The 15,044-nt window shown below is 38.4% G+C and overlaps 1 protein-coding gene across 1 annotated transcript; it reads left to right on the top strand.

The window, feature by feature from the left end:
* Window positions 1-9,857: 9,857 nt before the first annotated feature.
* On the top strand, window positions 9,858-15,044 carry gla (galactosidase, alpha). Its single transcript, XM_029441654.1, has 7 exons — window positions 9,858-10,088; window positions 11,681-11,855; window positions 12,683-12,857; window positions 13,142-13,233; window positions 13,574-13,735; window positions 14,281-14,478; window positions 14,582-15,044. Exons 1-7 carry the CDS (start codon window positions 9,868-9,870, stop codon window positions 14,912-14,914), a joined length of 1,356 nt encoding a protein of 451 aa, XP_029297514.1. The 5' UTR covers window positions 9,858-9,867; the 3' UTR covers window positions 14,915-15,044.

Raw genomic sequence — 15,044 nt, 5'->3', positions numbered from 1 at the left:
TGACCAGTCAGGAATTCACAGAGAACCTATATGTTCTTGCTTACATATGTATTTCTGTCCACTACGGTCACACGTGGTCTCTGCTGTCATAACCGATAATGTCACTAGTTTAACTAGCGGGGGACATACAACCTCACTGCCTTTTTTAATACCTTTTTCATGAGCAATAGCCAAAGGGGCGCAGGTTATCATATCATATAACCTGCGCCCCTTTGGCTATTGCTTATTTCCGTCACCAAATAGAGCAATATAACAATACATTTCATGTGATAACACAGAAGTAGAATGGTGTGCGTGACATTATTTGTTTTTCTTCTCAGAGCAAAGAGAATAAATAAAATGTGCTCCAGGCTGCAAACCCACCCAGAGAAATCAATTTGCAGGTTTGTTGTAACCTGAGACGTACTGAACTACGATACAGAATCATTTATTTGTGTTATACAGAGGCAGTGTCTCAAAGAAAACACAAGCTGAATTTTTCAACCTAAAATGAAAAATTAAATGGAATGTACAGCCCCAGAAAAAGACCAAATTGATTCTACTCAGTGGGAAGTGTTCAGCTCCAAAATGGAGCACATTAAAACTTAAAGCGCTTTAGTTTTCAGATAAACTCTAAAATATATCCATCCGATGTATAGGTTTAAGCTTTCAAGCCTCAAACTGCTTGGTACATGTTTGATTTGGCTTATCAAAGCTCCTAGGGGCATTTCTGGCATCACAGTTGTATCTCTATGTAAAAGGTCAGGCCTGCATCTATACACAGATGCAACATGTGAACCATGGAAGATGAGTTTGAACTGGTAAAAAGGTTGACTTCATTCTCCCTTCATGTATGGCAAGAGGACATTTGTGTAATGTCCAGTACTGTGGTTCTGTAGAAAGGACTAACAATCATAAATAACCTGCAGATATTGATTCTAAGCGAGAAAACACAACAAAGGTCTCTGTCTGAAACGTACGCAGCAAACCTGGTGAAGTACAGCACAATGAGTGGCAGTGATGGAGGGATTAAAACCTGCTCTCAGCTATAGCAGTTCACTAAACAGTCTTTTCAGGAACAGCTTTTGACATGATTGCTGTGTTTCTAAGTTTAATTTGGTGCCAATGTAGTTTATCTGTAACATGCAACTACTAATGAACTGCAATTCAACCCAATAAACAGTTAAGTGCTCTCCAAAATATTTATTTTTAACAAGACAATAACCCTAACCCTAACATTTCTTTTAATTTGAAGGACATTATCTTCAGACAATCTAAATGCTGTCGTCATCAGCAGTGACGGCTGTGATACTAGGTTCACCATCCTGCCATATACTAATAAAGTTCCAGTTGGTGTCAGGTAGGTGAGTGTGAGGCAGCAGGAGAAGGACAATTCAATAATTCAAATGAACCAGTTGAAGATACAAATAAGCTTACAGGAGACACAGGTGCAGGTGCAGGTAGGCAGATAAGCAGGCAGGTATGTTTCTTTGGCTCAAAAGCAAAGAAACATGGCAGCAAAGAATCTACAACAATCTGACAACTGACTGTGGAAAGGGGGCTGGTATACAGTATGTGCTGCAGGACAGATGAGGAAATGAGGTGCAGGTGGGGATATTGGCAAGGAAGCTCAGGTGAGGGGGATGAGGTGATTGCAGGACAGATGGGTCTGGCAGGATCTGGAATAAAAGGAAAGTCTGAAGGTATCTGGTGGACAGGTAAAGTATAACACCACGGCAATAATTGGAAAAAGTTAGTTCCCTACTGGGAAAATTCAAGTCGGAACAACAACTCTGCAAATTGACGTCATATCACGCAGAAACATGGCGGACGAAAGTTGAGTTATTCATTCACGTATCAATTTCTTGCTCACATGTGGAATTAGGTTGCAACCGTTAGTTTCTGTTCACAGAGTGACCTAGATTAATTAGTATCATTACAGTTATTTATTAGCATTAACTCCGATAACAAGTCAGGTAAAGTAATATTTTAGTAGTTTTTAGGGAATGTACTGGTGCAGCAACAAGTCTGGGACAAAACCACTAATAAAAAGCTTCAAATACAACACGTGTTCTTTGTAGCGTCCGTGTTGTTTCAACATTACGACTTGAATCTCATGAAGTCCCAATTTCCCAATTTGGGAAAAAGGACTATCCAAGGAGTACATGAATGCATCTCTTCAGACACATTTCCCAGACCTTCAATGTTATATTGAAGGTCTGGGAAATGTGTCTGAAGAGAGAGACAGAGAGGAGGAATGAGCAGGAATCCAAACAATTGAAGAGGACATTGTGACAGTTGGAAAGATTTAAAGGAGTCTTTTTTACGAGACTTTTAGCAGAATTGTATCTGAAGTGTCCTTTATCCATCTGCCTTGACTTAAATAGACAAAGACGTGAAAAATGGCAACAAGAACGAAGCAGACGCCAAGTAGACAGCCTCAAAATACCCTTGAGTAGATGTCCTGCATACTGAGCTGAAAACATTGATTTCATCAGAAATATACTGCCTCTCTTTGCTTGTTACTGATTGTGCAATACACTTTGTTTACTTGCTGTGGCACACAATACACCGTTCTATGTAATCATTGAGGAGAAACGTGCATCATCAGGTCTCCTCAAAGGTAGGATTAGTCCTGGCAGGTCAATGCTGCTTTTGTAACAGCGGCCAGAGCAAAGGTCAGTCTTTGTGCTGTTTAAGGATTACAAACTGACTTATGTATTAATTACACAATTAAAATAGCTGCTCCTTAGATAATTGGCAATAATATTTCAGATGTAATCACGAGGAGACTATTATTAAACGACATTTTCACATTGGCAGGAGAGTAAAATTATAATTGGGCACATCATTTCCGGGACAGAAATGTGACAAATGTTTGATGTCTGGGCATGAGAACAGAGGATATTGAAGGTTCTACTTTCTCTCAGAGAAAAATAATCCCAATACTTAAATAGCAAAAACAAACAGGAGCAACAGGGGTGCTTCATTCGATTAAACGCTTTAGCTATAAGGCAGTGAATTATGTATTTGGTGAAAAATGTATTATGAAGGTTTATTGATAAAGAAATACTTGCCCTTAGTAATTCGCCTATTAGAGAATCTGGAATTATGACAATTTCTACATTTGAAAGCAAAGTAATTCTCAATTCTGTCAGACGTAATGTCAAATAATTCATCAGAGACATAAAGCATCACTAAGGAGAGAAAATGAAGAACCTCAAATAAGCTGGTTGAATATATTTTAAACAAAGAATGCTCTTCTTAGTGTCTTAATGTGATGGATTGCAGAATATACAGCTACTGTAACATGAATACTGTTGTTGAAGCAATACACTGTGGACCCCTTCTGCGAGTCGAGAGATTTAATCTAATTCACAATTATCACAACAGAGAAATCTATCTTTGTACTACATGCTTCCCGGCTGTGAGCATCTAGAAAACGTTGGAAAAAGGAAATTAGTGAACACTTCACTAATACTTAGTATTCACTATGCAAACTACATTTATTAATTTCTAATTACATTTTGACGAGTAAGAATGAACCATTCAGAATCTAATTAAATATATCTACCATTTAGTTCAGTATCACAATACAACTTAATGATGCGTTCATACTACCCACAGTGTAATTAGGCATACAGTATCTTAAATTAAACATTTTGACTAAATATGTTTCTATAATATTTCTATGTTTCTTATTCTTTTTCTACACTTGGATTGCCCCATAAATAAAAATTATTATTATTATTAATTATTATTATTATTATTATTATTATTATTATTATTACTAGTATTACTAGTATTATTATTATTATTACTATTACTATTATTATAATTATTATAATTATTATCATTATTACTATTATTATTATATTATTACTACTATTATTATTATTATTACTATTATTATTATTATTACTATTATTATTATTATTATTATTATTATTACTATTATTATTATTACTATTATTATTATTATTATTATTATTATTATATTGGGCCAGTCTGGATGCTGAAGAGTTTAACATTCATACTGCTATGATAGGAACTTGCCTGGTTTGAATCTGGACCGGGGACCGTGCATGTTATTAAAAACCCAAAAGAAAGATAGACAGATTGATACGTGAATCCCGTGGCCATAAATAATAAAATAATGTAATAATATCTGTAAAGTCATTAGAAATATTTGAAAATGATTCCTGGCTGGTCAAAATCTATTTTGGAGATATCTTGAATTATCGTACTACCAGTGAATATATCTGACTGGTCACATAATAATTATGTCTTATCAAAATGCATTTGCTGATGTCAGAAATGTAGTTAGAGACAGTCAAGTGAAACCTTATACAATATATGTAAACTCTAGCCCTGCAGACAACATGGAAACCCTAAATCAACCACCTGATATTATGAAATCAACTCATTACTTGAACTGTATGGAAATGTTAAAAAGAAAAAACTACACTAAAACAAAACATAATTTAACATAGTAATTCACAGGTTGTATTGTAAGCTTATTACCAGAAGCCCTTTCTCTGTTTCTCAGTTCAACAAGGACCTAATTAAAGTAGCAACATCAGCCCATGTAGGCTCCCTCCCCTGTCACAGTCGTATAAACAACTTAAGCAGCTAATTACAAGCAAACAAATGTTTTTCCACTGAGGGAATGTGAGCCATACAATGTTGTATTTATGCAGGCACAACTTTCTGATGACTCGTGCTGCCACCTATCCCTATAGATCAATACTGTAATGGAACTCAAGAAGGTACAGCCTTCCCTTTCATTTTATCCCCATACACTTCATAACAAAGCTACCTACATAAGTCAGCCATGACAGTCTCTTCAATTATGTGACACTGGCGAAGAAAGGGACATGATGGATTGGTGTCAGAACTGTGTGGAGCCATAAACCAGACAGAACGCACGGGCTGCCCATCTGTCAACAATCTCAATTAACCACTGTACAGATACAGGCATGCTGCTCTTTTATGCAGCGCTGCGAAAAAAAACAAACAAACAAGGGTCTCTATCACGGCGGTGGGCAAGATCTCAATTTTACAAAGAGAAAACTGTGTATTCAAGTGAGCTGGATTGGTCCATCCATCAGCTGGGCGGGGGGAGTCAAATTGAAATCTGACATTTAGAGCCCCAACGCCTTTGCTCGCTGGCACTGATATGAACTATAGCAAGTGACAAATTGTTTGTATCAGGCCTGTCCCTGGGTGAAGCCTCTGATAATGTAAGGGTTGAAATAGGCACCCTTGACATTTTGCTGAAAGGTTAGGGTTTGTGTTCATTAATGCTCCCTTTTTACATACAGCCCAGCAGTGGGAAAAGGGGATTATTGTCATGATCTGGGTTTGTGCCAACTCATGAAGGCTGCCTTATTTGTTTTGACTCCTCTCAATATCAGGACACAAGGAGTCATGCACAGCAATGACAGATTGTCAGGATCAAGATCACAGAGGGAGGTTTTACTAAGGCAGTGTGCTGATGGAAATAGTGTCACCTCTGCAAAGTTTCACCCCCTTTGTGCGTCTGTTCAAACTTTTAAATAGCCGATTTAATTAGCAAATAAATAATATGCAGCTGTCTCCTTAAATTTCAACAAAATGGCAAAGAATTCCGACAAATACGAAAACTCATCACTCTCTCTGCGTGTGTGAGAAGATTGCTGACAATTTCACCAAACATCCAGGATTAATTTGGTTCTTTAGCAGGGTGTCCGTTTACAGCGAAATTAACAGACCTATCTGTAATGCATTTAACGTCTGCACAAGACAAATTAGTGTCTTGGATCTGGAGCTAATAAACAGCTTGAAGCGGCATCGATATGTACATAGTGCTACGTTATTGCTTAGAGCGTGTGTGGCATTTTTGATTAGCCATGCTCCTCAGGGAACAGTCGGGTAAATTGGGCAATTTTGTTCCATTCTCAGTATCTGTTGGAAAGATGATACAAATAGATCTCACATGAACATCTGACTTTATTTTGGACACGAGATGATTCTTCCCTTCCTCAATTTACCCTTAAATGCCCTAATGAAAACACTGATTATATGATGAGACTATTGATCCTTTTATCTATGGATCTCAATAAAGCTGGATTAACAACCAGGCAGAGCAGGCAACTGCCACAGGGCCCCAAACCTCCAGGGGCCCCTAAAAGTCAAAGGTTTACTGTGTGGCAATTAGTTTGTTGTCGCTTTCCAGTGAAAACCATCCATCTAAATGTGTGATTTGAATATTTTAGATCAAATGAAGGATTAAGTGTCCCTTTGCAGGTTGTGACAATCCTCCTACTTCTTGAGCTATATAAATCCACTGGATTATATATATTTTTAAGATGAAAACAAGGTTGTTTTTCACTGGACAGCAATGTTGTAATTTGATTAATACAATGGTTTTAAATATGTGAATCTGCCTTACTAAAGGACATTTTTATAATATGTTTTTATCTGTGTTGAAGTTGAAATTGATAAGTAGCTAATAGATGTTTGTATTTACTGCTGAAATTAATTGTGTAAGGTTTACATTTATTTTAAAAGCTTTGAGAAGGTGCTGTTGTTTGCCCTGGTATACATTGTCCTACCAGGGTTGCACGTCCTGAATGTCTACAGAGGTGCAAAGTTAGCATGAACTATCGTCCAGAGAATAAAGACCAAGGTCCTCCTTTATTACACTGTTTATTGCTCTGTTTTGAAGAATCTAGTTTTAAAGAGCCTACGAAATGATATTTCGTCAGTGTTATTGGGCTTGGTATATGATAGATGTTGCATTTCTAACAACAATCGGTTGCTGCGCCGGGAACATCCACTTCGGCAATGTTCGGGCGATGACATCACAAGTAGAACACAGCCGCCAGTGTTTGTCTGCGTTCAAAGCGTCCAGCAAAGACTGCTGTCAATTATTATGAGAAAGAATGGACAAGACATCGCTTGCCAAGAATACTTATCAAGCGATGTGTTGTCCCCCTCCACGGACACACCACAAGTCCATGCAGGCACGACCACGTGTCAGGTCAGCTGGACTGCAAGTTCCAATCCAGGTTCGTTGTTCTAAAGGTCAGCATCATAACATTTCAATATTGATGTAAGATACAAATACAGATACACATATACATACATACATACATATTATATATAATGCTTGATTATAAAACATGTTTTTTGTAGAGTATGTTACTGAACTCTTGACCGAGACTCTACGCTTTGTGCCAAGACAATGTTGATGAGGAACCTTTGGAAGTCCCAGCTCCACTCAGCAGTCGGTGGAAGAACCAAACAAGAGGGATGCAGCTTGTGCTGTATAGAAGCAGATTCAATCACTGAACTGACATTGTGTTTTGTTATTGACTCTAATAAAGTGCTGATGCTTGAACGACGTGTAGTTGTCAGATGGAAACGTAGCACAGATCTTTTGAATGGCACATGATGGCAGTCTGTGGTTCTTACCAAGTATTCCCCAACAAAATGCCACATAGTGATACATTCTGTAAAATACAAGATAAAAAATGTCAATGGTAATCACTTCAACCTTATTTGCTTATTTATCTATTTATTCAGAGTGACCATTCAACTTCCCATAAATACATCAAAGTTTCTGAGCTCTACACATTTGTGCACACCGCAGAAACTTTGAGAAAGAATCAAGTTATCAAGGTTTACAGACGTCGATGTGTCCAAGTAGAGAAAGAATTGAATATTTAGGGATCGAGCAATTTGTGGACAACTAGTCGGGTTCATAACAATTCAAGGAAACCAAGCTATCGACTCGATATAGGATAGCTTGCATAGATCGAGGATAATGTTACGTTTTATTATGATGTATTCACTATGTATTGAGAAGTTATATGAACTATAGTCAAATGTATATACCTGTCTGTGTTCTGTTGCTGCACAGGATCTCCGCCAAATCCAGGATCACCGTCACCATCATCCGCATGTTCGCTCCCATCTGTGTCTCCATCTTGAATACTGTGTCTCGCGCTGCTCTGTTTCCACCACGTTAAACTCGCCCGCATGATCTAAATCCACGACACCGGCATCCTCTTCAATAAACTCCTCTTCTTGAAGGTGCAACGAGTCTATTGACGTTCATTTCGTAGGGCCCTTTATGTGGTGGAGGAAAGAATATTTTGATCCTTTACCTAATTAAAAGTAGCAACACCACACAATACAAATACTCCATTACAGGGAAGAACCCTGCTTTTATCATTTTACTGAGGTAGAAGTACAAAAGCATTAGCCGCTAAAGTATACAAAGTAAAAGTACTAAATGTGGGAGAAGCTTATCATATATTTGTTTTATAAAATATGATCTACAAAGTAATTAATAACATTATCTGCCCAATAAATGTAGTGGAGTAAAAGAACAATATTTGCCTTTGAAGTACAAAGCAGCATAAACTTAAAGTACAAATACCTCAAAACAAGTGCAGTACTTGATTAAATGCACTTTCTTACATACCACCATTGTTTTTAAGACCTTAATTATTATAGTTTACATGACTCCTACTCTGACATTAATTTGTGCCTCGGGCCTCGTCATAATCCAGCACAGGAATACTGTACACATTACAGAGATTGGGAGGAACCAGGGGTGAGTCGGGGCGCAGAAGATCATTTCTGCCTCAGGGCTCCGAGCAGGTTAAAGGAATAATTCTTTCTGAGGGTTACATGAGAAGATCGATACCAATCTCATGGTTGTGCAAAAAATACGAAGCTAAAGCCAGCGGGTGGTTAGTGAGCCTTTAGATTTAGTTTGTCTCTGTCCAAAGGTATTAACATCTACCAGCTGCACCTCTAAATCTTACTACATACCTGTTATGTCTTGTTTGTTTGGTGTACAAGTGTAAAGTGTAAAAACAACAAGTAGTGGTTTTAAGGGGGGTTATGTTTACGGACTATTTCTTAGCTGAGTGCAGTAACTTTTTTAAGTCTCCGCTGGTCAACTGGCAAGCCACTGTGATGACAACAGTCTAAGCATATCTCAAAAGATGTTCCTTTAAAACTTTCATTATTTTGGTTGATAGTGTACCAGTGACGTCGGGTGAGGTTCATGGCACTGACTCTTTCAGAGTTCAAATATATGAACCCAACTGAGTAGCTTATTCACCATTTTCTTGGCTGCATGAACATTGACTACTGGTTATTTTGCATATCTCATATCAGCATTCTTTATACACACACAGGTAAGGTACATATTTGCGTCTCTGCGTAGAAAAACAGCAGCAACACGAAGCTGTGGGCTTTATGTCACATCAGCAAGACTAAATATGTTTCACACATACATTACATACATTAACTGGACTATGGAAAGTCAGGACGCATAATAAAAGTGTCTGTAAACATTATATTGGCGACATACAGAGAGATTGCAACAGGCACGCGCCAAATGCATGCGCTCAACCTAGTTTGCGAGGGATTGCGCAATCCGAGTGGAGGATGAGCTCGTCGCTGCCTCAGTTTGGATCTCTCCTGCATCTGAACAGAGAATACGCAAATTCATATAAATAAAAATTATACAAATTATTGGAATCATGCAGAAAATGCATTAATAGCACAGACCAGTGGACAAATAGCGTATACATGTATATGTTTATTGTATTGTTATTTGTTTTTTAATTAATAACAATGAATAAAACATTATGAATATTGTTTGTCATTTTTTCCTATTGTTTTTTTATATTTTAGTGTTACGGGAAATCACAAGACATGATTATTACCGTGTCATGTCAGCTGACTTCATGTTTTCACCTTACCTTTGTCGTTCCTAGTTTCTAGTGAAACGCTATTGGTCAGTTACAGACGCATTTAGATTCTATTGGTCAGTCATCCAGGGGGGCGGGCTGAACACGCTTCAAACGAGGAAATAGATTTTACATGCACAAACCGTCTCTTATAGTCATTGATGTACGAAAAGTGACGAGTTTAAAAGTCAAAATGTGCAGAGCCGTGTGCCTCCTCGCGCTCATTGTTTTAATCAGCCCAGCTGCTGAAGCGTTGGACAATGGTCTGGCGCTGAAACCTACAATGGGCTGGCTGCACTGGGAGAGATTCATGTGTAATATCAACTGTGACAAGGACCCCAATAACTGCATCAGGTAAGAGACAGCAGAGCAGCGTTGATCCAGCACAGTCTGACATGATTGTGGGCTAAAAACACAAGGAAAGCAGTCATATCAACGTTACTCCAGTCATACTAACATGGTTTTATATGTGAAATACTTCAACTCCATCTTTAAATATCTGATTTAGAAAATGCCTTTTCTAAAACCACACAAAAGTGATTCAACATATGTGAAAGCTCTTGAATGTAGTCACTGTTCTATACGAGAAGTGGGATCCAACGCAGTCCGTGTGCAGGAAGTGATAATATGTTGTGTTGCTCTATAAACTAAACAAACACATGTAATTAAAACGAAACTGAAAATAAAGTTGTCATAGTTTATCTCTGAATTATAACCACAAACTCATAACATGGTCATTATTTCCCTAATTATAGGGTCTTTACTTAATAATAATTGAGAAACTGTCTCAGAAGGAAAATGAGAACAGAGACAAGTGATTGTAACGGGAGTGGACATTTGATAAGACAGGAATATAATGACACTGCCTCATTTAATTTGCCTTTATTTGTTCATTGGTTTGAAGCACTGGGAGATAATGACGTCAATGTCATGTGAAATGTAATAAACTAAATTTGCAAAGCACTTTGTGAACAAAAAATATAAAAGTCTGCACACATTCCAGGGGAGTTAAACAATAAATCTGTAAGGTGATATGGTAATGTGCAGGGATAAACAGGATCAGTTGAGAAAAGACACAGAAAAGAATAAAAAGAGAAACAAAAATGTCAATTAATCAATGAATCATTTCAGAACACAGTGAAAACCGCCCATCAGTATTTCTTAAAACCCGGAGTGACGTCCTCAAAAGTTGAGTTTTGTTCGACTTTCTGCCAAAACCAAAGATATTCAATTTACTATAATATAAGACAAGCAAATGCAGCATATCCTCTAATTTAAGAAGCCAGGAGCTGCAAATATTTAGCATTTTTGCTTAAAAAATGTTGACAATCAACCAATAATCCAAAAAGACTAATTCATTGTGAAGGTTCGGGTAAAACACTGCTTGAGGTTACTATACCAGTCCAATCTTTCTCATGATTATTAAGTCATAATAAGGGCAAGTAAGTAAGTAATGATTGTTTTCATTATTGATTCATCTGCTAATTATTTTTTCTTGAGTAACTAATTAATAATTTAGTCCATTCAATCAGAAATACAAAAATGGCTATCACATGTTTCCAGATAGATTTTCAGTTTGCTGTTATATTGACAAGAAAGCAGCATTTTTACTCCTTTGTGTTTGATGCATAGCCCTTCAGAAGATCTTTTATTTGTGTGATCTCTAAGCTGATTACTAGCAAACTTCACTTCCTGTGCACAGAAAACATTGATTTTCTCCCAGGAATAGCTGGCCAGTAAAGCATTTAGAGCAGCTAATATGAGCCTGTTGGTTGAATTATGATTCTGTTGTATCAGTCGACAAAGAACAATAGAAAAACGGGGTTTTGTTTCGATGAGAATAGCATGTATTTGTGTCTGCCATATTGCTCCTGCACATGACATTGAATACTGGCACCTGATCTGATACTATCGACCCCGCCTGTCTCCTCTCGTTGCCCTGGCAGTGAGCGTCTGTACATGCAGATGGCAGATGTGATGGTGAAGGAGGGCTGGAAAGAGGCCGGTTACGAGTATGTCTGCATCGATGACTGCTGGCCCTCCCACCGACGTGATGCCAAGGGCCGCCTGCAGGCAGACCCCAAAAGATTCCCGGGGGGCATCAAGAAACTGGCTGACTATGTGAGTAGTAGGTATAAAAGAGGCACTGGGTGTGAATATACTATTAATGCCATAATTCCTCTATAGGCATCAAAGACAGAGGGGTTCAGGGAGACTTAAGGAAAGAAATACTTCAATTTCAGTTATTTCACCAGCTGGAAGAAGCCAAATGAGAGTATGCACTAGGATATGACTGTTTTTATTCTAGTTTCCATGGTTTGGGCAGCATTGTGAATAGTATACACAGTTATTTAACGGTAAAGCATGTCACATTTCACACGTACTCCCAATGATGTGATTCCAAGTGTTGAAGAACATGTGGTGCAATGCGACTAAGAATCTTTGACAAATAAAAAGTTTGGGAACCTCTGTTTAAACAACTCGAGAAGTAAAAGTGATTACACAGTCAGATTACATATTCATTAAATATCCATATGAGCCGACCTGCAGTTATTTACATAATGAAAGGGAAAAGGACCAGATGTGGAACCCAGGTCTCAGATTTCATACTGGTAGAAATTCAGCACCTGGAGAGCCAGGGGAAATAACGTAGGCATATATTGTTTTATGTAGGAGTATACCGTCGCTCACCTTCTTTTCTATAGTCCCGATTCTCTTGATTTGGAGGCCACTATGACAGGTGGATTCCTACAAAGGCACCTAAAAATTGATGTTCACCAGGAAATAGATATATTTGGGCCCACCATTAGGCAGCGCTGTGTCCTGTCACAAAGGCATCCAGTTTTTAGCTGTGCAACATCGCCACCTACTGGTAAATAACCTGCCAAGAACAAATTTGCACATGCAAATAAAATCAATTAATTTAAGTGTATTTGTCCTGTTTTAAGGTCCATTCTAAGGGACTGAAGCTGGGTATCTATGCAGATGTGGGGAAGAATACCTGTGCTGGATACCCTGGCAGTCTAGGTTACTATGAGACAGATGCTCAGACTTTTGCTGACTGGGATGTGGATCTTCTCAAATTTGATGGCTGCAACATGGACTGGACTTTGCTGGGAGAAGGTAAGCTTTTAATTCTGAAGTCTACTGTATAATTATTTGAGCATTGGCAATGCTGGACATGCAAAAATGGCAGAAAAGGCTGTTTTAAGCCCCTCAAATATGGAGTTTTCCTTTCGTTTTATATCATATTAAACAGCATTTTCACTATTTTCTGGTATTTTATTGACCAAACAATTACCTGAGAAAATAATCAACAGTTTAATCGATAATGAAAAGTTAGACCATGGACTCAACAGACACATTGTTATGGGCTTTATTGTAGCACTTTATTTGTTCTGATTTAGGCTACGTGAACATGTCAAAAGCACTGAACAAAACCGGAAGAAGTATCCTGTACTCCTGTGAGTGGCCTTTGTATGAGTGGCCTTTCCAAAAGGTGAGAGTTGTTTTGTCTTTACCTCACTTTCAATTTTGAGCTGCAACAATAAGTCGATTCATTGTTTTAGTCTTCTTTTTTTTAAAGCAAAGAATTATTACCAAGCTCTGGTTCCAGCTTCCCCAATGTGTTATTTTTGTCAGTTCCTAGAGATGGGAAATTATAACTGACATTTTTCACCATTTTCTGACATTTTCGACAAACAAACATTATCGATCTGGTTTTGTTTTAACACTCTACCCACACAACAGTAAAAACAAATAGTAAATGATTATAAACTGCTTGATGACACCATACATCACGTATTATACGACATTAATGAGCCTCTCTGTGCCTTTAGCCCAACTACACAGCCATCCGTGAGACGTGTAACCACTGGCGCAACTTCGCTGATGTGTACGACTCATGGAGCTCTGTCAAGTCCATCTTGGACTGGACTGCTTCTCATCAAGACATTATTGCCCCCTCGGCTGGCCCCGGGGGCTGGAACGACCCCGATATGGTACTCCGCTCTACTCGGGCTCTTTTACTCTCTGTTTGACCTCAAACTAAACATACAGCCAATGGCCTTCAAGTACAAAGTGGTTTTATTATTTCAAAAACCTCATTGAATCACTTCCTACATTTTGAAGACAGATCACAGATTTGTTTCAAAAACTAGATGTCCACTTGTCTCTTTTAACAAATAGTTACTTAACTTAACTTAATTAACTTATAACTCTGCAACAGCTGGCGAACACAGCCTAATTCCAAAAGATTTACCGATATATTTCCCAAAATGTCGCACCATACCTTTTAAAATTCACTGCCGTAGTTGAGGCTCTTATTTGTACATCCTTTTTCATTTATATAGATTTAAATATGAGTTATGAAACAGGAGTTTCAGTACAGTTGAAGTTGTTGGATTAGTAACTGAATTAATCATAGTTTAAAAACAGCCATGTATAAAAAGAAATAGAGCACATTTGTCAATAGTAGGTTGTTGTACTGCATACTGTCAGTAAGCCTCAATTGCCCTGTTATTTTAACATTGGTCCATTTCTCTAGCTCGTGATTGGGAACTTTGGCCTCAGTCATGACCAGCAGGAGTCTCAGATGGCATTATGGGCCATCATGGCAGCCCCTCTGCTCGTGTCTAATGATCTGAGGGACATCTGTCCTCGCTCCAAGGAGCTGCTGCAGAACAGACACATCATAGCCATCAGCCAGGACGCACTGGGCAAGCAAGGATACCGCACTGCCAAGGTGGGTGAGAGGTGACGGCGAGCACAATCCCCTCCTGGAATAACAGCTGTCAGCATTTATAGTATGGAATAGCATCCATTTTTAAACCACTTGTACTACACAGGTGGACAGTTTTGAGGTGTGGGAGAGGCGTCTGTCTAAGAACCGACTGGCTATCGCTGTGATGAACAAACAAGAGATCGGTGGTCCCCGAGGGTTTTACGTCGCCGCGGCTCCTGGCTGGAAGATCTGTGACCCCGAGTGTAACGTCACACAGATCCTACCCCAGTACAAAGAAATGGGTGTTCAGACTCCACATACCAAAATGGTTGTGTCAGTCAACCCCTCAGGCACCACTCTACTGACTGTCACTCCCACAAGCAGCGACTTCACGGGGCTTTACAAGCTGCACTGGAACGACACATCTGTGAAACGCAGGCAAAATATCATTCTGTAGTCCTGGGGGGGTTATGCAAAATGTTTAAATGTATTTAAAGAAATATTTCAATATGTTTATATTTCTACATCCTGTGTATTAACACTTCCTGATAGTGGCTATGCTGAATTTCTATAAAATAATATACAAT

Source organism: Cottoperca gobio, chromosome 10 (genome assembly GCF_900634415.1).
Source record: "Cottoperca gobio chromosome 10, fCotGob3.1, whole genome shotgun sequence".
Lineage (NCBI taxonomy): Eukaryota > Metazoa > Chordata > Actinopteri > Perciformes > Bovichtidae > Cottoperca > Cottoperca gobio.
The sequence above is the reverse complement of the archived record's forward strand: the minus strand, read 5'-3'. Positions and strand labels throughout refer to the sequence as shown.